The following is a 27,135-nucleotide window of genomic DNA, read 5'->3' on the forward strand; positions in this document are numbered from 1 at the left end:
AGTAATAAATATACAGTTATCTCTGTTGTGTGGCTGTGCCATCAGTCCTTTGTATAAGGTAACACCAATAAGAGATGAAACAGAAAGATATTTCATGCATTCATAAGGCTGCATTTAACGACAAGGGGCAAATTTTTCTTGGACTGACACTTTCTAAAAAAAGGTATGTATTTATTTATGCTAAATTATACAATTTTTGTAATAAAGTCAAAATTATAGAATTGTTATATTGAAATATGTGTTTTTATAATGTACACTCATGGAAATGTAAGTATTTACTTATTTTCCCTTGACTTTTTACTAATCAATATGATGTCCCAAATATGGGACGCTAAGCACATATGTATACAAATTTAGATTTAGTACAGTCTGTAAAAATAACAAATAATACTATTTTACAACTTCATTTATATACATTTATGTTAACAGGATCACTGTAAATGATGTGTTGCATCTTCTTGAAGATGATACAGACTTTCAAGAAGCTGATGTGTTCATGACTGGGCCAGAAGATGCTACAAAAAGTGATGAGGATAGCATAGATTAAGACCTTGGGGCAATATAAACAAGTTGACAGGGAACCAACTTCTTGATGATGGTAAGGCCCAGTGATTGTGGAATGAAATGACAACAACCTTGTATATATGGACACGAAATGCCACAAAATCACTCCAGTAAACAGGGTCCAGCGTTGGTCAAAACGTGAAAGAAGGCTTATAGAAGTGCAACAGCCAAACGTTATTGCGGAATACAACAGATGTACAGGAGTCGTTGATCGTATTGATCAAAATATCAACACCTACATAATTGGTATTTGGATAAACAAAATTAATGGTGGTGGGCACTGTTTGCGTTTAACCTGGACATGGTTGTTCAAAATGCATGGGTCCTGTACAGGTTATCCGCTAAATATCAGAACCAACCCATGGATCTTCTAGATTTCAGGCAGGAAATATGCGCAGAGTACCGGCTGCTGACAGGCAAGACAGGCGCAACCACTACATAGCGCTAAATAACACACAGAGAATGTGTGCCTTTTGTGGCGGAAAGTCAACCCGGATCTGCATGTTGGACTTTAACAAATTTTTTTTCCCGTGACGTAAGGATGCTCCACATGAAATTTGGTTGAAATTGGCTCAATGGTTTAGGAGGAAAATATGATCTGCTCAGGTACGCTAAAAAGTGGACTTAAACATTGAGATAAAAGGAATTTTTGCTTGTTTTGAAGAGATTCCTCTTTTTTCTCAAAATTGACAAGATATCATCCACTAAACAGGCAACCAATGTTCGCATAAGGAAAAGGGTAACTTGGAAAAAAATGGTATCTATTTAACCCTTTACCAATCAACATATTTTGGACTGAACAATTTCTCAATTTCCCACAATGATCCAACCCTACCAGAGCAATTTCCTAAGCAATAATCACCTCCCATTTTAAAAATGGTATGATCCATTTAACCCTTTACCAATCAACATATTTTGGACTGAACAATTTCTCAATTTCCCACAATGATTCAACCCTACCAGAGCAATTTCCTAAGCAATAATCACCTCCCATTTTATAGGAAAAATAATTTCTCATCAACAAAACTACAGCATTAATTGATTTCTGGTAGTTAACCCTTTTCCAAATTGAAAGAGGTTGCAGACGACAAATTAAATTATAATGGAATAAGAAGAAACTGATTTAATAGGGTAGGAAGCATTGTGATGAAAGGAGAAAATGCTAATTTCAGCAATTTCTCCTTTTATTTCAATGATTTCCACAGTCACAAACATTTGCAGAAAGAATTAACTGTTCTGGGTTAAGGGTTTATGTGGTCTGCAGCAAAGCCATCAGAAGAGAATCGTGTCAGAGAAACCTGGCCTGTAGCCAGCAAATCCTTTACTCTAATAGCACTATTAATTGGAAAAAAGAGTACACTATAATTATTTCTAAATCTGCCATCTCAAGGAGATAATTCTGGACTTAATGGTCCGATGTTGCTCATTTTCGACAGGGCTCGAGTTTTCATTGATATGAAGACACTGTGCAAGTTTGGAAAGAATTGGATGAAAAATTTGGACTTTATTGCATAAACACCATTTTCTCAATTCAAGGGGAGGTAATTCTGTACTTCATGGACCAATAATGCTCATTTTTTGTAGGGTTCGTGTCCTCATTGATATAAAGACACTGTGCAAATTTGGAAAGGATTGGACAAAAAATGTGGAAGATTTTTGAAAGTTTTCACAAAATAGGCAAAAACGAATAAACATGCAAAGTTCAACGAGCTCCTGCGGCCATGTTTTTTGACGAATCAAATTTCTTTGAACAACTTTTTCAGGGGAGCCTTCAAAGGTCATCCCTGTGAAATTTTTTGAAAATCTGATGAGCGGTTTCTGACAAGAAGATTTTTTAAGGTTTTTACCATATATGGTATTTTTTTTAACAATTCTATTGTCCCATGACCTAGGGATGCTCCACATGAAATTTAGTTGAAATTGGCTCAATGGTTTAGTAGAAGAAGATGTTTACAAATTGTTTACAGACAGACAGACAGACAGACGGACGGACGGACGGACGGACGGACGCCGAACGGTGAATGATCACAATAGCTCACCCCGAGCTATCGCTCAGGTGAGCTAAAAACTCTGCACCAATTTGTATGCATTTATTTTCTTTTGGCAACAACAAATTGAAGTTTGAATAATGGTCATCAAAAAGTGTTAGAGAATTTCTTCTGACAAGTCAGTGTCTATGTTAACAAGGGCTGTTTGTAAAACATGCATGCCCCCCATATGGGCTGTCAGTTGAAGTGGCAGCCATTGTGGGAATATTTTATTTGTCACTGTGACCTTGACCTTGACCTAGTGACCTGAAAATCAATAGGGGTCATCTGCCAGTCATGATCAATGTACCTATGCAGTTTCATGATCCTAGGCCTAATTATCCTCAAGTTATCATCAGGAAACCATTTTCCTGTTTCGAGTCACTGTGACCTTGATCTTTGACCTAGTGACCTGAAAATTAATAGGGGTCATCTGCCAGTCATGATCAATGTACCTATGAAGTTTCATGATCCTAGGCGTAAGCATTCTTGAGTTATCATCCGCAAACCATTTTACTATTTCAAGTCACTGTGACCGTGACCTTTGACCTAAAATTCGATAGGAGTCATCTGCCAGTCATGATCAATGTACCTATGAAGTTTCATGATCCTAGGCCTAAGCATTCTTGAGTTATCATCCGGAGACCATTTTAATATTTCAAGTGACTGTGACCTTGACCTTTTACCTAGTGACCTGAAAATCAACAGGGGTCATCTGCCAGTTATGAACAATGTACCTATGAAGTTTAATGATCCTAGGCCTAAGCGTTCTTGAGTTATCATCCGGAAACCATCTGGTGGACGGACCGACATGTGCAAAACAATATACCCCCTCTTCTTCGAAGGTGGGCATAACAAGCATGCACCCACCATGAAAATCTCTGACCCACAAACAATTGATATTTGAGAACCGGACTATAATTGGTCTGCATGGTAAATTAACGGTTCCTATGATATTAAAAAAAAGTCTGCACCAATTTGTATGCATTTATTTTGTTTTGGCAACAACAAATTGAAGTTTGAATAATGGTCATCAAAAAGTGTTAGAGAATTTCTTCTGGCAAGTCAGTGTCTATGTTAACAAGGGCTGTTTGTAAAAAATGCATGCCCCCATTATGGGCTGTCAGTTGTAGTGGCAGCCATTGTGTGAATATTTTATTCATCACTGTGACCTTGACCAAGTGACCTGAAAATCAATAGGGGTCATCTGCCAGTCATGATCGACGTACCTATGAAGTTTCATGATCCTAGGCCTAATTATTCTTGAGTTATCATCAGGAAACCATTTTACTGTTTCGAGTCACTGTGACCTTGACCTTTGACCTGAAAATTAATAGGGGTCATCTGCCAGTCATGATCAATGTACCTATGCAGTTTCATGATCCTAGGCCTAAGCATTCTTGAGTTATCATCCTGAAACCATTTTACTATATCGAGTCACTGGATCCTTGACCTTTGACACAGTGACCTGAAAATCAATAGGGGTCATCTCCCAGTCATGATCAATGTACCTAAGTTTCATGATCCTAGGCGTAAGCATTCTTGAGTTATCATCAGGAAACCATTTTAATGTTTCGAGTCACTGTGACATTGACCTTTGACCTAGTGATCTGAAAATCAATAGGGGTCATCTGCCAGTCATGATCAATGTACCTATGAAGTTTCATGATCCAAGGCGTAAGCATTCTTGAGTTATTATCCAGAAACCGTTTCACTGTTTCAAGTCACTGTGACCTTGACCTTTGACCTAGTGACTTGAAAATCAATAGGGGTCACCTGCCTTCATGATCAATGCACCTATGAAGTTTCATTATCCTAGGCCTGGGCGTTCTTGAGTAATCATCCGGCAACCATCTGGTGGACGGACCGACCGACACACCGACGGACCAACATGTTCAAAACAATATACCCCCTCTTCTTCGAAGGGGGGCATAACAAGTTGATAATACATGTATATATAATTATTTCCAAACCAGTTCTTGTGCACCGAAAAACAAAAACTGGTTGGCTCAAAGAAATTTTGGGACAGCGCTAGCTCTGGTAGATAGACCCCACGACACCAGTACATAATATAATCTGCAAATGTGGTCCTAAACTGCATCCAAGAACAAGTCACTGTGACCTTGACCTTTGACCTAGTGACCTCAAAATCAATAGGGGTCATCTGCCAGTCATGATCAATGTACCTATGATGTTTCATGATCCTAGGCGTAAGCGTTCTTGAGTTATCATCTGGAAACCATCTGGTGGATGGACGGAGACCCCACGACACCAGTACATAATATAATCTGCAAATGTAATCCTTAACTGCATCCAAGAATGAGTCACTGTGAACTTGACCTTTGACCTAGTGACCTCAAAATCAGTAGGGGTCATTTGCCAGTCATTATCAATGTACCTATGAAGTTTCATGATCCTAGGCCTAAGTGTTCTTGAGTTATCATCTGTAAACCATCTCGTGGACGGACGGACGGACCTACCGACGGACCGATGTGCAAAACAATATACCCCCTCTTTTTGGAAGGGGGGCATAAATATACTAGACGTCCCTTATTTTGGAAATAAATTGATCCAATTTAGAAGGATGTGAGAGTCCACTAGGCATAAATGGGTTAAGTTCCATTAATCCATATGTATGCTGTTTGCTGCTCATGAGTATCTAAGGGTTGGAAATGAAGCCTTTAAAACTTGAATACAGTAAGAAAGGTTTTTAATTAAATTTAACTTTCTAAAGGACTAGACTTGTGGTACCTTACACAGTTAAATTTAATTAAAGACCTTTCTTAGCAAACAGTACAAAACCTGAACTGACTGCGAGTAACTCGCAGGCTGTTATTGTTTTATGCTGCTTGCACATAGCAATTTTACTTGGCTTTTAAGTGGGAAAAGAATAAGCAGTCCTTCAGCTTATATTTGCAAAGGGCAGGGTGCTCTTTTGTCATAGGGCATTTTACTTTGCTTCTGAGTGGGAAAGGGTTAAATTGCTCTGCAAATTTCAAAGATAAACATTATTATAGCATTGCATTCAAAAATAAACCATACATATTGATTAAAGGATTTAATATAATTTTGGTCTTCTTTTCGAGGGATTTACAGTGTTTCCATCAAATCCAACTCGAAGGCACCATGCAGGGCTCATTGCCAGCTTTATCACCTATTTTGACGCAGTTTTAAACAGGCCCTAATCCGAAGGATTCAAAAATACTTGCGACGGTTGGCAGACAAACAGTGGGGCCTGATAACGCCACTGTATGTTTGCGTGTGAATGATTTCCTTACAATGTGTGAATAGTTATTGAATTCGAAGTTTTGATAAATACTTTGGTAAAACTGACTACGTGTCGTGATTTATGGCATGTTTTTATCAATACCCCCAGTTCTAATATTTCATCAACGTGTGGCGACAAGATTAATGCAGTCTTCAAAATTGCAAACTTTTTTTGCAGAAAAACAAACTTTCAAGTTAAGTTGTACTAAAAATTCAATTAAATTGCAGCCTTGAAAAAGATTCCTGAAAACTTAAATGTTGATAACTGAAAAAACACACATTATAATCATGTTAGGTATGATGATATATTATTGCATGTAAGCCATAATTGGCTTATCAGCAGATACTACAATGATCTTGTGAAATTATCAGCTGCCTACAGTCACTTTCAACCATGATTTCTTACCATAATTTATCCAATCCAATTGCAAAAATTGTGTTGCTTATTTTCCATGCAAACTTATGGTGACTTTGTAATTATATTTAAATCACACATTTTTTTTAAACTTAAAATGCAAACCTTTTTTTTATTTTAACAAGATAATGATAATGCTGTTAAAGTGTAAAATTTTCATAACTGCTAAGAAAAAATACCAACCCATTTATTTTGTTTAAAGTTTGATAAATAATGTCAATAAATGTTGAACAAAGCTGAAACATCATAAATAATAATTATGCTTTTTTTAACTGCTGGCTTGCACACAAATTGCTGTGAAACACAATCTGTTCAAATAAAAACAAATTCAGTCATAGAATCATCATTTCCAAACAAGAGTAACCTCCCTTTGACAAGAGTTATCTCTCTTTGTCAAAGCCTGGCATTCTTTCACAGTGATTAATATGACATTAATTTCATGTCATTGTTTGAAACAACATGCAAATCAATTCACTGAAGCAGTTTTTGTCAGTTTAATAATTAACCAGCAAAAAAAACACTATGTTACGTAGTTCTTTTCAATTAGCGAGTCATTCGAGAGAAATTTTAAAATGCTTTTAAACTAATGGCATGTCACAGCAGCTAAACTCTACACCTATACACGCTTGTTCACATTATTTGCGTTCATGTCATAATGAACTATTATGAAAACCGTGTAAATTAAATTAATGGCAAAAATAAATCACGCTCTGACAGGATCGTTTTTAGCACCACAATAAATCATCTATTAAGGACGGCAACAGCCCACTTAGACCAGTTGGTTTTGATTATAAATACCGTCATCTCCATTTTGCCGTTCTGACGTTTCACAACCATGGACTATTGAAATTGTTTCGCCAAATTACTCCATAAAAAAAATCATAAATGCTTTTCATTAAATCTAGAGTCTGTGTATTTTGTTTTGACATGTTCAATGACTGTTTATACATGGCTAAGTCAGGGTATGTGTTTTCCACTGACACTTCAGGTCCATATCTCCCCATACTTGAATAATATTTGACAGTAAATTCCACATCAATTTTCGGTCACTGATAAACTTTCCCATCTAAATGATCAATTTGAGACGACCGTAAGCTCACTTCAAAAGCCCCAGTAATCGTGTTTGCCCTATTTGGTATGTCTTATCTTAATTTCCTATCTCAACATGTCATTTTGAACACTACTTTCAAAAACGAACATGATTTTCTCATAACACTCGGGATATGTGGCTAGGGGGACAAGTGATCTTCATGGAACATCTTCAGCTGACAGGATTAGCAAAAAATACTACTCCACCATGTCACAGACAACTGGAGGCGTCAAAATATTGAAGATATCGATCTCAAAACTAAAATTATATTGTCTCCGTAACAACAGCATGCATATGAGATCAACTTTTGAACCCAAATCTGTTTTACTTAGGCAACATAGCAGGCAGTTAACGTTGTTAACAGTGTGGCCAATTCATTTATAAAAGGAGGCTTTTAAAATATTTATTCAATAAAATGTTTATGTTTAAGGTCATGTTTGCCAGGATCCAAATAAAACTTCCTGGAGTGTTTTCCCCTTTGCCACTTAGATACGTATTTTAACCCATTTGTAGTCCTTTAGAAAGTTACATTTAATTAAATACCTTTCTTACTAAATGCAAGATTTAAAGGTTTCATTTCCAACCCTTAGTTAATAACGAGCAGCAAACAGCATAAAACCTGAACAGACTGCAAGTTACTTGCAGGCTGTTCTGGTTTTATGCTGCTTGCACATTGCCTTTTTCACTTTGCTTCTTATGGGGGAAAGGGTTAAAAAAGTTTTCATGAGACATGGTTCTTTTTTAAGTGCATTGAATGTACATTAAAAGCAGTACTGTTGCAATCCACTGTGCCCTGGGCATTGTACCACAAAAATACTAAACTCAATTTTCTGACTCTAAAGAACTAAATAGTTTTTCCTCAATTTTAAGATGAGTTTGTTCATCATGCTCAACTTGGTTTTTGACAGATTTTTTATGAGTCTGACTCAAACCGAAGTTGATGAACATATGCATATTCTTATAGCTGACATTTGAGTTTTTTTGTGAGCTGACTGACCATATCAATACTCAGTATTAAACCATCTGCACCAATGATTGCATAGGATTAGTTGATGAGGTGTGTACCTTGCAGGAAATCACCGAGTCCTATACACAGTCAGGATTATTTTTTCAAGATCTCCCCAAAAAACACCCAGACCTGGTTCCAACCAGAAAACAGACTTAAGAGTCTGAATAAGTAATGGGCTGTTATGATTCAATAAAGCTAACAATTGAGCTAAAACAATTTGGTTTTAACTAAAGTGAGCTTTAAGTGTTTTTGTCAATGGTGGTTGTTTGTGGACAATTTAAAATTTAAAATGAGTTTTAAAAAATGCAGAATTTCAAGAAGTAGCATTGTTTGATGGTTTCTAGTTGTACATTATACCATAACTGTGAAAAAAAGTCCTTTGTTTGGCAACTTTAACTTACAAAAGCATGCGCACACAACAATGTAAAACATAAAATCACCAAAAACCATTGTGATGCTGACGTTAAGTTGTTGTATTTTTTTTAACTCTTTCAGTGCTGGAACTGAATTTTGAAGGCCTTTGCAAACAGTTTGGATCCAGATGAGACGCAACAGAACATGGCGTCTCATCAGGATCCAAACTGGTTGCTGTTATATATCTGATAGCATTCTTTAAATTTTTTTTCGAAGAAATGCTAATTTTAGAAATTCAGCAGACCATATTTTAGCAGATGACAAATTTCCCAGCATGCAAAGGGTTAAATATTAATTTGGGAGCAAAAACTACCATTTTCACACCCTCACAACTGAGATATTTGTTACAGTCCTAGCAATGTTCAGATGAGAAAGTTGCAAGCAGGTCAACAGTCAAGAGTGCTGGGTCTGCATGGTGTTTTACTTTCTACTTAATTTCCAAGCATCAATGTGATTTTGAATAAATTACATATTCATAAACACTTCTTCATTTGTACATTGAATTACTTCAAATTTATACTGAACATCTCTTATGACAATACGGTCAATCTCAACTATGCATGGCCCCATTACCAACCCTGGGGCGCCCCTGTGTCAAACATGCGGCGTGGGGATATGCGTCGGCCTCTGCTGCGCCATTTCTAGTCTAAGTATAAAAAGGGCACATAATTCTGTCAAAATACACGCCAGAGTTATCTTACTTTGCCTGCCCAGTTCCCCCATGATAGTAAGTATGTGTACCAAGTTTGAATGCAATAGCTTTGATACTGAGAAAAGTGGACCTAAACACAAAACTTAACCGGACGCGGACGCCAAGGTGATGACAATAGCTCTTTTTTTTCAAAAAATAGATGAGCTAAAAATGAAGGATTTATCAAAATAATAGCGCTCCCATTTCTCGGCTGCTAAGGGGTAAAGTAATTGCATTTTCTTGACGGAATTTTTTATCAACAAGGTAATTGGCAAGAACCAGTTATAGAAATACAATTTTAATAATAATGATAATAACAAATATATTTGGAACTGATCGATGTAAGAATTCAACTCCAACATGCATGCAATTTTGTTATTGTATTGGTCTTTTCAGTTTTAAATGTTAAATTATTGCATAAACTCTATCTATAATGCCCTTTGGCGGGGTGCAGAAACTTGGCAAAAGCAGGGCTTGAACGGGAGAAATCATGTATTAACAAGGCGATTCACGCGCCGTTCAAGCCCTGTTATGTGTTTTTCATATCCATAATCTGGTCCACGCGCAGTTACTTCCCTTTTCCTGCCTTCGACGACTTTCCAAGCATAAATGGGGAACTGAATAAGCACCAGTTTCCTAATGCATGCAGGGATAATGGCCATGACTATTTCAATCCACTTTTCAAATTATACCATCTGCACTCTCTTGACAACAGCTTTATTTTATTGGCAACGTCAATGAAGTTAAGGTTATTTACTCAACACTTTCAAATACTATGCTGTAAATGAAAGTGTTTATGTACCTTCAACATTCCTGTTGTAAATTCCAAAATAAATCCTCATTTCTTACTTTGGGCGGCTGCATTTCAACTTTACATTAATCCACTGTTTAAACACATTTTAAATCGAAAACTGCCTATCCGAAGGTAAAGCCTCGTCATTTCGGATGATGACCGAGTGAGGCATTTGTAAAACACAACCTTGATCTGTATTGAAATAATCGAATTATTTTGTCGATGTCCAATGAACAAGAGATATTGTTTTCAATGTTATTTTAATTTATTTTGGTATTTGTGATTTGTTTATGCAATAATAGCGAAAATACACATTTTCTCGGACATGATCATCCTCGGGCGCTCTCAAAAAACAGATTTTTCGAGCGCCCGCAGATGATCATGCCCTCGAAAACGTGTATTATCCCTATATTCATGTTACGTTTTTTTGACACTGTGCATTTAAAATACGGATCTACCCAGGTTGTTCAATATGTGGTACGCTGGGCCGAAGCTACCTTCACCATAAACCTTCACTAATGAACACTGTTCATATCGCGGCCGCATGTACTGTTACAGTTCTCACTACGGTCATATCAACAACGGCCCTTTCATTTCACATGATAATAGGTTGTAGTAATTTTTTTTAAACTATTTGTGATATGTTTACGATTGCTCAATAAACTCGGAACTTTTCGCAAATACCGGTTAACACTTTTTAGGTGTTGCCTCATTTTATACCTAAAGGAGGATGAAATTAACGCGCCCTCTTTGTTATTTGCATCGTGACCGGGCGCGTTTATTAGGATAAAGACGGTATATGCATTAAACTGAAGACATGAACAAGTTATAAACATAATTTAAATATTATATATACATCTAAGCAATAACGAATTCAAAATAGTTTGATTTAGTTTATTAGTGATAAAAAACATGGTTAAAAAGGATTGTAATGGCTTGATAATTACACACACAAAGTTGACATTTACTGCAATAATTTTTTGTTAAAAAAAGTCAATATTCAACACAAATTTACAACACACAGTATCAAATATGGTTTCTTGTCAATGGGGTTAGGACTTAAAACATATGTTCAGTGTTTTAAATTATTTCCTGTGGTTTTAAGAAAGCTTTCAAAAGCAAACACATATTACAAAAACATGACCGACAAAACAAGACAGACAATGACTGATCACACTAGCATTTATATATAAATCTAAGAACTGTGACCTCAGTTGAGCACGCAATCTGTGATTGGGCTGCACCATGATACTTGGCTGTGATAGCAATGTAATCTTACCTAACAAGACTTGGCTTGTAATTATTGACTTGACAGCTACCCAAGGAACAGTCACCCCTAAACCGGAGGAAGGTCAGTAAAGATCCAGTGTCTGGCTTGAGTTCCATTTCTGCTGCTTACTAGACAACTGTTCCAACAACAGTCACTTCCACCTACATGTAACTTTTTCAACCACAGTCACTTTCACCTGAACTGGAGGAGGTCAGTGTTAGGTCAAGTGATTTGCTTCAGTTACATTTCTCCTGCTGACTATGCAACTGTTCCAACAACAGTACAGGGGTCAGTACAGGCCCAGTGTTTGGCTTGAATTCTGTTTCTGCTGCTCGCTAGATAACTATCTCAACCACAGTCACTTCCACTTAAACAGGAGGGGGCAAGTATACAAGTGTTTGGCTTGAGTAACATTTCTGCTGGTCACTATATAAATGTTCCAACAACAGTCAATCCACCTAGACAGGAGGTAGGTCCATAAATGTCCAGCATCTGGCTCAAGTTATATTTCTCTTGCCTGCAATGCTTGAGCCCCTTGCTTGCCAAAGTGTCCTCTGTACATCAACTGTGTATTCGAAACAAAAAAAAAAGTCTAGTTTTTAGTGTATGGCTGGCTTAAGTAACATTTCTGCTGGTCACTATATAAATGTTCCAACAACAGTCAATCCACCAAAACAGGAGGTAGGTCCATAAATGTCCAGCATCTTGCTCAAGTTATATTTCTCTTGCCTGCAATGCTTGAGCCCCTTGCTTGCCAAAGTGTCCTCTGTACATCAACTGTGCATTCGAAACAAAAAAAAAGTATAGTTTTTAGTGTATGGCTTGAGTAACATTTCTGCTGGTCACTATATAAATGTTCCAACAACAGTCAATCCACCTAGACAGGAGGTAGGTCCATAAATGTCCAGCATCTTGCTCAAGTTATATTTCTCTTGCCTGCAATGCTTGAGCCCCTTGCTTGCCAAAGTGTCCTCTGTACATCAACTGTGTATTCGAAACAAAAAAAAATTAACTCATGACTTATTTCCCAAAAAGGTAAACAAAACTTTGTCAATACATATTATATTATTAAATACATATTACCGGTATTAATGCCTAAATACCTGTTCAGCCATCAAACACCCTATCAGATTCTCAAATTAAGTGTGAAAAACATCTTATTTGAATCAACTTACCAACATTGCTACCTGATTACTGTACCCGATATAAGTTCAATGTTTATTAAAGGATTTCAATCAAATATGTTGCTATATCTCCTTTACAAGGGAAATCATAATTACAGGATCGAAAAGTAAACACAAGTGTAAAATTGTGTTTATTAAAAATGCAACAAATAAAGCTCAATGAAAATACTTGTGTATTGTGTGTTCCTTGATTATTCAAGAGCTCTATGAATAGTGCATTTATCAGCTACAGTACAGCCAAAGCGGAACAAACGTATTTCGCGATCCGCGGCGGCAAGGCGAAACGAGTCGATGCCGCGTCAGTCCTTGAAGCCGCATCAGTGTGCGGCGGCAAGTAGCATTTCGCCGCGAAACTTCGCATCTGTCCGCCGAGGCATGCCGCGATCCGCGACATGATGCCGAGTCGATTCGCATCATGAAATAAAAAAATCTTTTTAAAATTATTAGTTACATTTAGTTAACAAATTATGTAAGAACAATTATAATAATAATTAAAATCATAATAAATTAATTGTGCGCGGATTGTATTAGCATATAAATGTAAGCGTAGTTAATGTGTCTGGCCAATTATTAAGTTTGTTTCCCACCCGTGGCGTATGTATTTCACACATAAACAAGGTCACGTAATTATGTTTTCGCACATACAAGTGGTCAAGGCTCCAGCATATGGTTGAATTATAAATTAATTGCATGTTGATTCCGCTATTATATTTTAGCTGAGAAAAATGGCAGTTTGAAGCCACATCAATAATCAAGACGGTGACGACGTATTTGTAGTTTTGTTAATAATCAGCTTATTATAACTATTGTTTGAATATGCGTATATATACACATTTTATTTTGTTCATATTATACAGTTAATATCGCTACTAATTACCCGATAATCCCGTATATTCCAGTTTTAAAGCAAATGCTGGTAAATATTTACAATACACAAACATTCTCGATTTTTCCTTAAGTATCAAATACATTTTGGCATTTGTTACTAGTTATAGAGATGATGAAATAACGTCTAATCGGGGCGTTTTTTTTCTCCACTGAACACGCGATTTACGCCTGACGTGATGTTCATGTAAATACAACACAAAATACACCCAAACTTTCCAAACGACGTTCTACATGTCTGCATAATTTTCGCGCGCTTTTTATGAAACAAAGGATATTTTAGCACTGTTTATTTGACGCTAGAATTTGCCAAAGGACGCGTTAGCATTAAAATTCGGAAGTGTGTTTCGGATTACAAATTTAACAATGATAATCGAACGAAACATAAACAGTTGCGCGTAATTAATTCTATGCTACACATACATATATGTACATGTAGGTGATATCTTTTCACTCGATCCGCTGCGTACGTATGCGGCGGATTTACTCCGCGAAAGTACGCGAGGTTAATACAGACTCGGCGTCGTTGCGCGGATCGATGCTGAGTGCCACGGCGATACGACGCATGAACACACGATTCGGCCGCCGCGGACTAATAATCTGGCCGTGGCGTAGCCGCGGATTATGTTTGTGCCGCTTTGGCTGTACTGTACCGACATAGCTTTCGAGGTAATTAACTTTGTTTATTTACATACATGCATTTTGTCCTGAGCATATTTATGAAAAGTTCGCGTACATAGCGTGCTTCGCAACATAATCACCCTTCCCATAAGCTATCAAAATGGCAGCACATATGATTAACTTTTAATACAACAATATTAATAGTTAACATAACATAAATAAAATGCTGAATGTATAGAAATACAGTTGGCAAGAGAAAACTAAATATCCCTGAAAACAAATCAGGGAATTGAGTTGTTGAACATTTAATTGATGCAAAAAAGTGCAAAATATGTCTTCTTTAAAATATTGTATCAATTGATTTTGATCATTGTTGTGTTACGTTGGATCTAGTTTGGCAGAGATTGGTTCCAGTAAAATATGTTTTGGTTTATATGTTTATTATTGAAACAAAATGCAACCAGTGTTGGTCTGTTGAATGCCATTAATTTATGTTCATACGTTTCTGTCGAGGGAAATAATGCGTGTCGCTTTGACATGATTCTTTCATCACAACGACGCATGGAAGAAGACAAAGGTAGAAATACGATACAGGAACACCATAAACACAGCAGAGTCATAGTTTGACTACTATATGTGAATAAAACCTATGCCCATGAAATAAGACATTATATTGTAGATTAATTTAACTATAAATTAATATTGGCAAAAATATATGGTTAAATTTATAATTTTTAAACAATAATAATGCGACAATTATACATGTACATATATAATGCAGATTTAGCATACATATTTCAATAAAATTTATATAATAAATATTGTTGAATAAAATAGATATTATACAATTAACAATCTCTATTTATATCTTTCGTTTCCATATCATCACTTGGGATTCATGGGACTTGATTTGACAGAAAAAGATAACCCCCAGTGGACAATTTACACTGACATATGTATACAAAAACAGTTAACATACATGTAATCTCTTAACTAATCCTCACAATGCAACATTAAATAATTAACCTTCAAGGAGCTATTTAATTGCCATAAAATATATGTCAAATTTCTTAAATTGCACTATGTTATGCCATGCAAGAGCTTCTAGTGCATGTAAACATTAAAAGCATAAACAATAGACCAGTTGATGAGTGACCTGTAAAGTTTAGGCTCCTCCCACTGGTTGGCAAAAAAAGAGGTGGAATTCATATAAGCGCATATAGAGAAGGTTGACAAAATCATCGTTTTTAATGATATTCATGCACATATCAATTGTAATTCTACTAATTATGTCTATATAAAACATAAGCATGCAAGGGAATGCATCTTTTGAATGGTTATATTGTTGTTATCATTCGTTTTTACTCACAACAAACTCGGGAATGGAACATAATTTAAGAGCTCGATATGTGGTTACCACAAAGTTTTCTCTACTTGGCACTTCTTCGCGACCATGTTTAGTTAAAAAAAGAAATTGAAATTCTTTGAAAATTAAATTTAATGACTGAACACAAATAAGGATGAAAACAAACAACCAATAGGTATCTTTTCTGTACGCAACATAGGGTAACTGATTTGAACTTTTATGTCTGAGAAAACTTACCTGGTTACACATTAAATAAATTTCCTTGACTAATGTAATTGTTTTATTTAATTGTTCACACTAATTTTGACACTCTAAGTTGCAGCTTTTATATCCCGGTGTTAAATTACACCTCTGTTCATCACAAACCGATTATCTCATTAGGATCGTATACTGTCCAGACAATTACAATGAAAACATGGTGTCATAAAGTAGAACCCAGGGACCTAAGAATGGGTCCCTGAATAAACCACATGTGGCAGACAAGTGTCTAGTGGTCATTAAACACAAGTTACTGATACCTCCATGTCATCTCTTGACATATTGAGCAGTCATTAAAGCCAAATTTTAAAGCTAAAATACTGAACAGTTGCTTCAATAAAATATTTAAACATTAAAAAAATGAAGACATTTATCACAAATGGATTAACAAGAACTATATATATATTAGGCATTTTAATCATAATAATACATTGTGTAATAACTATACATTTAAAATATTGTGCAATTTTACTGCTACGCAAGTAACAGGGATGTGATTGAGGCAAAGTCAGAGGGGAGGAAAATTCTGACGACTGATTTTGACTACGCGAATGGCACGCATAGAGCAATAACAAACCTGAAAACAGACATTAAAAAAAAAAACTTCTTGAACTTCATAACAATATTTCTTTATAGAAACCTGTTAAATTTCACATTTAACATACTGAGGATGCAAAGTAAACAGTTAAGTATTTATTGTGATCAATAGCAGCAGTTTTTCAATGTATTGAATTACAGTTAATGGACTAAATATAAACAAACACACTTGAGTGTTCTTCTTGTGTTAATGATGTATTAACTGAGTTAAATTAATATATTTAATTTGTTTACCTTTCAATATCTTGCATTTCACATCTTCACTCAGTTCAACGCTATTTTAGTTAACTGAACAGCAAGACAAACATAATAAAGCAGAATGATTACCGGAATAAACCCCCTTCCCTAAAAACGGCATAGCGAAACAAACCCCCTTTCATATTTTGCATACACGGAACAAACCCCCTTCCATAGCGGAAGAAACTCCCTTCCCTAAAAACGCCATAGCGGAACAAACCCCCTTCAAGTTATTAGACAGGCGGAATAAACCCCCTTCCAAAGTGGTATCCAAAATCCATTATCAAAGTGTTATCGGCATCTAGCAGCATATGCTATGTTTTAAACTTAATGAGTGTGTATCCCAACCGTTGTTTATTTTTTGGTGTTTTCACTTCATATATACTAATACTTGTAAATTCAGCATCAACATATCAAAACATCCAGGAAAGAGAAAATAATGCATTGGAATATAAATCGTACTTTCGTTCTGACAATTGACGAAATGACACCATGTACGATGTGAATCTTAATTTACTTTAAGTGCAGATTCATTCATGCGATACACAGACACAATTTTTTTATACAGATAATTTCGGGACATTACGGGACAGTATATTGACATGTTAATTCTTTTCTTTTCAGCTTCAACTCAATTCAACAGTGAAAAAAGCGCATCAAATCACTTTGAATGAATTTGCGAAAATCGGATGAAAGAAGTGTACCGGCCTTTTGTTCACAAGTTGTTAATGATACACATTAAATATTCAAGCTGTGAATCTCAATTCGACAGTGAAAAACGCGCATAATATCACTTTAAAAGAAGGTGTGAAACACTGATTAAAGGAGTGTACTGGTCGTTAGTTCACAAGTTGTTAATTCGTCTGTTTAATTACATTTATTTCCAAACTGCTTTGTGCTGATTAAAGAAGTGTACCGGCAGTTTGTTAACAACTTGACAATGTTTAGATGGTCTTGTGAATTTTACCTGCATTCGTTAAACTGAGATTATAAGAGTTTTATATGTGTTAAATTGTACTATATAGATAAAAATATGTTACAATAACCCAAAATAGGCAAGAATTTTTTTACATTGAAGACGAATTTAATAAAATGCAGCAAGGACAAATTAGCGCCCCGCGCTGATCGTGACGACGATATTACGTAATATTTTCCTACAATAACCGAAGCATTCTTCTTATTATTAGGATCGGAGTTACTGTTCCTCCTAAGAATAGCTAGCGTATATACAAAATATTTTACAAAAACGTGCATATTCTTTCTTTATGGAAGGGGGTTTGGTCCGCTATGGAAGGGGGTTAATTCCGCTATGGAAGGGGGTTAATTCCGCAAATGCAAAACTAGCGAAGGGGTTTATTCCGTGTATGCAAAATATGAAAGGGGGTTTGTTCCGCTATGCCCTTTTTGGGGAAGGGGGTTTCTTCGGAAGGGGGTTTCTTCCGTACACCAAGCAGAATATGCATTTGAATCTGATTATACACAGACCCACAGACATATAAATCAAATCATGTTTGTCTATTTCCATGTTTGAACGATACTCTTCTAAATTGTTTTACTTCGCGAGTAGACTAAACTCCAATTTGGTTTCCATGACACAAATTCAGTGGGCACATTTCTTAACATGTGTTGCTTGTATCTAAAATGTAGTCTTTTTTGTTGACAAACACATTTCATTATTCCTATCAGACTAGGTGATGTCAGTCGTTTATTCGATTGCTATTTGTCATTTCAACAATCTTAATTTTCTCTTCACAACAGCGCCATTTGCAAACAAATCAGCTGAGCGCATTTTAAGAAAACGATTCTAATTGGAAGATTGGGAAACGACAGCCAATTATATCGCTCGTTTTAAAAATGCTTAGGCAGAATCTACCAGTGTAAAATGCTGAGAGAGATTTCGCAGGCCACGGATATTTTGGGCTGCTTAAGAAATATGTCCGCGGAATCAAGGTAGCCCCTCTCCCCCACATTTTTTACAACGAATTTACTCGAATCTCAGAAGTGACATCTGGGACAACCCGATTCGCGGAAATCCGCGGAAAAATCACACCCCTGAAGTAAGGTATTTAATGGGTACCGGCAAAAGTAAACTGAGCTATTACATGTTAAGACTAAAGATTGTACATTACTTCATGATCAGTGTAAGAAACACCATCATGAACAAAAGCAATCATATTAGGGTAAAACATAATTGCGTTAAATAAATTAAATATATACATTAATCATAAAATGCTATATTTTTATCACTCCCTATGACTAGTAAAGAGATTTCAATATACATGCAAAGACACTTCAATTTGCATAATATGCAGGGTTTTTCCATTTGTATGCTAAACTATATTAATATTGTTATTAAATGTAAAAGAAAATCACCAAATAATTAAAAAATTGTAATGTTTTACGCTTTGTAGGGCTTTGTTTTATATTAAATGCACCTCTGACACTATCGATTGCTGATGAAAAATAACACCACTTACAATTATAATGAAATTAATACATTTTTATTATTATTGAAATATAATTTATTTAAGTCTTACTATCAGAAAGAATACGGCTAATTTATTGTTTTGTTTTGTGGAATTGTCAGTATTTTGTCTTCCGATCACGTTTACTCTATGCTTATAACTACTTCGTATTTTTATGACAAGGAAATTTGATTTGTGTACATACATCTATTTGGTACTAAATATGATATATTTGCACTATATTTTAAGAGTTTATAATGTTTATTTCGGTCTTATTACCAATTTATTGACCAAATAAGAGCCCTTTATACATGTTTTACGTTACTGTAACCAGTGTTTTTGCCAACCAGTGTGTGCGCATGCGCAGAAAAACACTAATGTAAACAATAACATTCAACTGGTCTATTTGCATGGGCAACCTAAGGGTTAGGGTTATCACAACAAATGGAGATGATTCCATTGCCATTGGCAATACAAGTGCTGTGTTTACACTAGTGCAGTTTTCTGCTTTGCTTCGCTTTGTGGGAATTTCTTCAAGGGACCATTTCATAGCCGCTTCATGCAAAATAGGTCTTATGGCGTTTTGGCTGCCCTAGCTCAAGCCAATCATGTGCATTTGCGCAGTCTGGTCAGAGGCGAAGCTACCTCTGATAAAGTCACTCAGAGTTGTTATGGTATCATTATGTATCTCCTGACCAGACTGCAAGATGTGTAGGCTGGCTGGGCTATAGCTATGATGGGAGCATATGACATAAGACCCATTTTTGCATGACGCAGGTCTTTAAAAATCTCATTGCATATTTTAAATTGCACATTTTAGCACAATGCTTTTCAAAATAAAATTGATTTTAAAATAGCAAATATAGCAAATTGGTAAATTAGCAGAAACAATTTCAAGAGGTGCTGACCAAGTACAGCAAACATGTGTGGTTATATACACCTGTTATTAAACGATTTCCCTCTTATCGAGATACTACTATAACAGTAGTATTGTTTTCTTATCTTGAAATCAAAACTGTGTTAATCGATAGTCAATTAAGTCTTCACCTGACAATTTAGTGACCCTGTAGAGACCCATCCTGAAATTCTGAAAGATGAATTTTAATGCGTAATTGTAACTGGGCAACAATTTGTGTCTACGTGTCATTTGAACATGCAGAGAGTAGTCCAGAATTCCTTAAACTGAACAGTATTACTTGCTTTATGCTGTGCACAGACGCAGTGATGTTGCCAAAGTTCAAGGGATTTCTCTCAAATCAACCACTTAAATATTTGAATGTATTCACTTATGTCTGCTGGTGTATTTCATGGTAATGGTCATTAAAAATAAAAAGCTGGGTAAAACAGCAACGCAGAAAAAGCGCATAAGTGTTCTATATCCAGATGTTAAGGTTAGGGACAGGTTAACACCGTGTGAACTGATAGGGTAACAAGTAATGCATCAACAACAAAGTACGGGTCAACAGCGCTGTTTTTATGTCATGAGTACTAATAAGTATTGCTTGCGGATTTATTTTTCATTTATTTTCATCAATTATCCTATTGTATATTTTGAAATAGTTTATGGTGTCAAAAAGATAAAAGTTTTCTTAAGGGAATTTCCATCATGAAATAATGTTTTTATTGTGGTAGTTATCATAAATATTCCAACAATTTTCATATAATATAATATTGATAGCAAATTTATTTTATATATAGGATCTGGCACAGGGGTTTCGCTGTCGATCGCCATTGGCACCAATGGTGCTAAATTTTTAAAAGTGGCTCCAATTTTTTTAACGTGGCGAATAAAAAAATCGGTAAAATCCTATCCAAAAATGTACAGCGAATCGAAAGCACGCGACTGAGTATTAGCGGCCAGCATCTGTCAGTTGTGAATATTGACTTACGACGATGTAAGCGACCGACAGTGCAGTGAAATCACTGAAGCGTGTAAGTGTTACAAACGGTGTTTTTACTGCTATTGTCAAGTTTTATGAGGGTTATTATCGGATTAAAGGCTCCTTTATGATATTGAGCAATAAATTAAGTAACACGGTGACAAACTGTCACGACGATCAATAAACATAATGATCATTAGGGCCACTATTTCTTTAATAAAAACCATGGGGCTGGCAAAAGCATTACATTTATTACATTTTTCTACAAAAACAAATAAAAACTTGTTACAACAGGTACTTGTGAGCTTTTCTGTTTAATAGTTTCATTATTATAATGTTCTGGGAAGGATATAATTTGATTAAGGTACCAACAATTTCTGAAATATAAGTACAGTTGTATCATTCACTCGATGTATTATATTTCGGATATGTTAAAAGTTGGACATTTAAAGAAAGGGACATTTATGTGTTTGTCTGTTTTTTATAGTTTGTAAAAACAGGTTTTATGTTATTTCAGGCAACTAGAATGGACGGTGGCAATTATCTGGGCCTTTCTGTGAAGAAATAGGCATGAAAAACATTCATATCATTGAACCTGGAAATCATCCAACACTAACAGAAAACGTTTTAACAACAGAAGCTGATGTATATCATGTCCAAATGACCAAATATAACTGTTTAACAATTTGAATTAAGATGCTTTACTTTCTGATGTTTTATTCTTCGTTTTCCCTTTCTAATGATGTTCATTGGTGTGATTCTGTTTAAATAATTTATTTTGAAACATTTATGCAGCATACTGTTTAATACATTGATGTAAACATTATGATATTATTTTGTTATATGTGTTGTTTATCAAGTTAAAAATAAATTATTTATATAAAAAAAAAAGTTATAAAGACTTATGAAGGTATGACTTATAAAGGTACTTATTGCTTTTTATGTAATAACATACTTTTTAAAAAGATAATATAGTAAATGACATTAATGTAGTAAGGTTTCTTTAAATGATTGTTCTTATTAATAAGGTTGGAATAACCGACAGTTTTCACGCCGCGAAAAAGTGGCGACAACTTTGTTTGGGACAGTGAAACCCCTGCTGGCACGAGTTGTCATATCATAACATCATTTATTAAATGAGTTCAAGAATTTTGATAGAAAGCGAGCTATTGGCGAGAAAATTAAATAAATATTACGCAGACATACCTGGTAATAATAAATCCCAAATGTTGTTTACATTTCTTGAAGTCATTTGACGTTGCAATGTCATTTCAGCAAAATAACAAAATGCGATTGGTCAATCACGTGAAAACTAAGCAAATAAAAACGCTTACAAAGTATGTTACTCGTGTGAAAGATAAAAATATTTGTAATGGTTATATTACATGGGAAACAGGGTATGACATGTGATAAAAACTGATTCTCATTATATACCATTTTCATCATAATTTCTATACTTTTAGAATGTCTAAAATGGACGTTTCGTTGCTGTTTGTGTCTAAGTTATCTCTATAACATAGAGAGTATGATTAACAGTGCACACACATCTTGACCTTTGAGTAAAGACACACTCTCTAAATTTGAATGGGTTTTCTTTATTTCAAACTTGCATTAAAAAGCTATAACCTAATTTTGCAAAATGAGTAACGCCTAATATTATGCAGTAGTGAACAACATTGATTAATGTAAACAAAATCATCGATATAAGGTGAATCTCTTCACAAGGTCAGCAAACGATATTTAAAGAATAGACCAGTTGAATGTTATTGTTTACATTTGGGATTTTCTGCGCATGCGCACTGACTGGTTGGCAAAAACACTGGTTACAGTAACGTAAAACATGTATATATGTCTTTTGTTTAGTCAATTAAACGATACAAAAATCCGAAATAAACATTAAAACTCTTAAATAATAGTGCAAACATATAATATTTAGTACCAATAAATGTATTTTCATAAATATAATTTCCTCTGTTTAAAATACGAATTAGTTATTAACATCAGAGTAAACGTGGTCGGAAGACTAATTAAAACTGGCAATCCCACAAAACAAAACAATAAATATTCTTTCGTATTCTTTGTGATAGTAAGATTTTGATAAATTATATTTCAAAGATACTAACACATACATGTTTTTGATTACAATTGTATAATTATAAGTGGTGTAGATATTGTAATTGTTCATAAGCGAACGAAAGTGTAAGAGGAGCATTTAATCAATTATATAAAAAGAAACCCTTAAAGCGGAATACATTACGATTTTTAAACATTGTAGTTATTTTATTTTCCATTGAATGAATTATCGTTTCGTTTCCATCGAATGACAATATCATATTAAAGTTTAGCATACATATGAAAAACAAGAACTGCATATTATGCAAATTGAACTGTCTGCGTGCACTCTCTTTACTGGTGATAAGGAGTGATAACAATCTAGCATTTTATGATAAATAAATCTATATATTATTTTCTTTTACGCAAGTATTCTTTACCCTTTTGTTGTTTGCTTGTTTTCGTGATGTCGTTTCGTACACTACAGTAACGTACAATCTTAACATGTAATAGCGGAGTGTACATTTGCCGGTACTCGATCGTTAAATACGTTAATTGTGTAGCAGTGAAATTGCACAATATTTTTTATTTATAGTTATTAAACACTGTATTATTATGTTTTAACTGGCTAATATATATATACACTAGTTCCTGTTAATCCATTTCGGACAAATATCTCATTTTTTTTAAATATGTTAAAATATTTTATTTAAACAACTGTTTCGTATTTTGGCTTTACAATTTTGCTTACATGATCGCTCAATATGCCAAGAGATGACATGGAGGCAAAGGGCCAGATAAGATGCGTATTTGCGTAAAATACGCATGACAAAAAAGAAAATACGCATGACTTAAAATTTTGTTGAGTAAAAAAAATCCTGACTAAATTCCGATTACGCATCGTGTGCAATTTCAATGCGTATTAACCGTTTATACATGCATATAAATTCATGTAAACATGACTGGTTTCCGATACTGTGTCCACACCGGTAAAAACGTAGTGATATCACCATCTATGTATAGAATGTGGTTCCCGACCTAATTTACTCCTCAGTCAGAACAGTATCATTTCATGTTGGCCCACGATAGAGGCCGATGTTGATACAACGGGCTCCCCGCTGCATTGTTGAGCATCGATATACGCTCATGGTGTAAACATTTGATATTACATTGGATAAAACCCGAATCACCCAACTTCAAGCATATAATTTTTGCTATCAGTTGATCTCTTGTGTGGCACTATGGAAAAAACTTTTACCTTCAAGCATCTTTTTAAATGGCACCAAAATACACATATAATGAACAAGTTTTGTGCGCCAAGCTAAGAAGATTTTGATCGTGGCTGTACAGTGTGTGCTAAACAGTGACTTGCCAAATCAAGACGGAAAAAAGAGATTAATGGCTGCTTATAAGCCAAGGGCAAAAAAAATCAGAAAAACTGTTAAATAAAACAAAAGTGATTGCTTTATTGTGTACAAACTGCTTGTTATAGCGAGTTAACATTACATGTACAGTGTATTATTAATTCTGATCCTTTGAACATAAATACTCCTTAAAATTATCGGATTTTGATTTTTACTCATCAATTAAAAATTTCATGAGTGAAATACCCCTAGGCTGAAAAAATTATCTGGAGCTCTGCATGGAGGTATCATAAATTGTGTTTAATGACCAGACACTTGTATGCCACATGTGGTTTATGCAGGGACCCAAGAATAGGTCCCTGGATTTATGACACCATGTGTTCTTTGTAATTGTTTGGACAGTATCCGATCATAACGAGATAATCGGTTTATGATGAACAAAGGTGCAATAAAACACTGGGATAAAACGCTAAAACAAAGAGTGTCAAAATTGGTGTGAATAATTAAATAAAAACAATTATATTTATCAAGAGAATTTATTTAATGTGTAACAAGGTAGGTTTTTACAGACATAAATGTTCAAATCAGTTACTATATGTTGCGTACATAAAGTCGATCTATTTGCTGTTTGTTTACATCCTTATTTGTGTTCGTTCATTAAATTTGATTTATTCTGAAATAATTTTAATATCTGAGAATTTTTTATCTAAAAAATGGTCGCGAAGATGTGCCAAGTAGAGATTTTTATGGTAACCACATACCGAGCTCGTAAATTGTGTTCCACTCCCGAGTTCGTTTATAGTTAAAACAAATAATAACAACATTATAATCGTGCCAAAAATGCATTTCCTTGCACGCTTATGTTTTATTCAGACATAATTAGCAAAATTATATTTGATATTGTGCGTGATTATCAATAAAAACGATGCTTTTGTCAACCATCTCTATACGCACTTATATGAAATCCACCTCTTTTTGACAACCAGTGGGCGTAGTCTAATATTTGCAGGTGCGCGTGACGTCACTCGTGAACTGGTCTATATGTGTAGATTCAATGAACTGAAAAGGGGAGCAACTCATTCATCTTTCTTGACAACATGTACATTTTACGATTCATTTGTTTGAGAAATTGACATTGTAGGAATAAGACCATGGTAAATGTATAGTTATTGCACATGGCAAGATGTAAGAAACACATATTTACCCTTTTCATTGCATGATTAGTGTTATATTCGTTACTAAAATGCATGTATCATGTGCGTTCACTAAATGCGTTGTGAAACGCCGCCATCTTAGGAGTTAGGTTACATTCAACTAAAACATCTAGTGTTTCTCCGTAGTGCGTAATTTCTAGAGTTCTTGTTCTCTTCTGGCATAAAAGCAATTTAACAATCTTGGACTCGTATTATGTGGCTATTTATAATATCTTATATGTGTCTTGAGTATTTTGATGACGTCAATTGCATTATTCGGTAAAACATGACCTTTTACTTTGCGTTTTCTGTTGTAAGGGTCTTTTGTCGAAAAATACTTTGTCGAAATATGGCTGCCAAAACGATGTTTGTACTGGTGTCTGCATTCGTAGGATATGCCCTTTAATTGAAATTAATGAAAAACATATCGATCTTTAAAATTATACCAGGCTTGCAACAGGAGAAAGAAATTAAAGGCTTTAACATGGCTTTAAACGTTTACAGTATTATCATGCGATCCTTTCGGTATTGGGATTAGTGTAATTTAAATGGTAAAAGCACCGATACTGGAATGTTGATGTTGCAGAAATTCAGCTACAAGCATAAAAAAAACGATTTGTAATACTAGTAATTGTTCGACCATTGGAGTGCTAGGCAAGATGAGAGATGTGAATATTTAGGCCAAAATGGATGGGCATGTAAGGGATGGGAAGGGGATCCGGTTTGGGAAGAATGAGTGTTAAATTTCCGAATTACTTTACTAGCAAATACGATGATCTTCATATATTTAAATTTCAGATGGAGAACATGATTACAAAAAATACACAATGACATGCATGTATTCCATTCACACCATTCTCTCTTTATTCGTAGCCTTGAACTTTTATCCCTTAAGCCACATATTGAGAACAAATCAGTGGCAGTCTTGCTCTAGGCTGGACGAATGTTAAAACACCGTTAAGAACTTTATTTGTTCAAATATCCCAAGTTATTGAAATATATATAAACAAATCTTAAGTGCATAAAAGACAAGTGTTCTTGCAGTTTGTGCAGAATATCTTAATTAAGGTATATGAATACATCCTTGAATACGTCTGAAATCGGTGACAAAATTTCACGTTGTGTGAAGTATAACCGTGCATAACCGTGCAGTACACAATGAATTTTTAAACAAGAACACAGGCTTATTAAATAAAGTAATTCTGACGTTTTTTATGTACTCGTTGAAATTCTTGCTTTAAAAAGTGCTTGTGCCAGTCAAATCTCTGTGCGTAGGTTGTATTTTTGGTATTGAAAGTGCCCTTAAATGGTTTTACCAAAACATACTGTCATGTGTGGCGTATTCTGCAATAATTATAATGTCAAGTAAAATAGTTGAATGAAATCCATAGGATTCAAATCCGGGACCTCTGCGAGTCAGATATAACGCGCTTGCTCTGTGTCCGTCAGGCTTAAATAGTGTTCAGCCTATTTAAAGTGATATTGTGGGCATC

The 27,135-nt window shown here is 35.0% G+C and overlaps 1 protein-coding gene across 1 annotated transcript in view; it reads right to left on the reverse strand.

Annotated features, from left to right (window-relative positions):
- Window positions 1-25,741, reverse strand: part of LOC127851875 (uncharacterized) — an 88,400-nt gene extending 62,659 nt beyond the window's left edge. Inside the window, exons 1-2 of the mRNA XM_052385828.1 lie at window positions 25,654-25,741; window positions 11,550-12,524 (exon numbers count right to left, since the gene is read on the reverse strand). Coding sequence (XP_052241788.1) covers window positions 11,550-11,656 — 107 coding nt within the window. The 5' untranslated portion in view covers window positions 11,657-12,524; window positions 25,654-25,741. The remainder of the gene's footprint in view (window positions 1-11,549; window positions 12,525-25,653) is intronic.
- Between the last annotated feature and the right edge of the window lie 1,394 nt (window positions 25,742-27,135).

The sequence above is a fragment of the Dreissena polymorpha genome, chromosome 11, assembly GCF_020536995.1.
Source record: "Dreissena polymorpha isolate Duluth1 chromosome 11, UMN_Dpol_1.0, whole genome shotgun sequence".
Lineage (NCBI taxonomy): Eukaryota > Metazoa > Mollusca > Bivalvia > Myida > Dreissenidae > Dreissena > Dreissena polymorpha.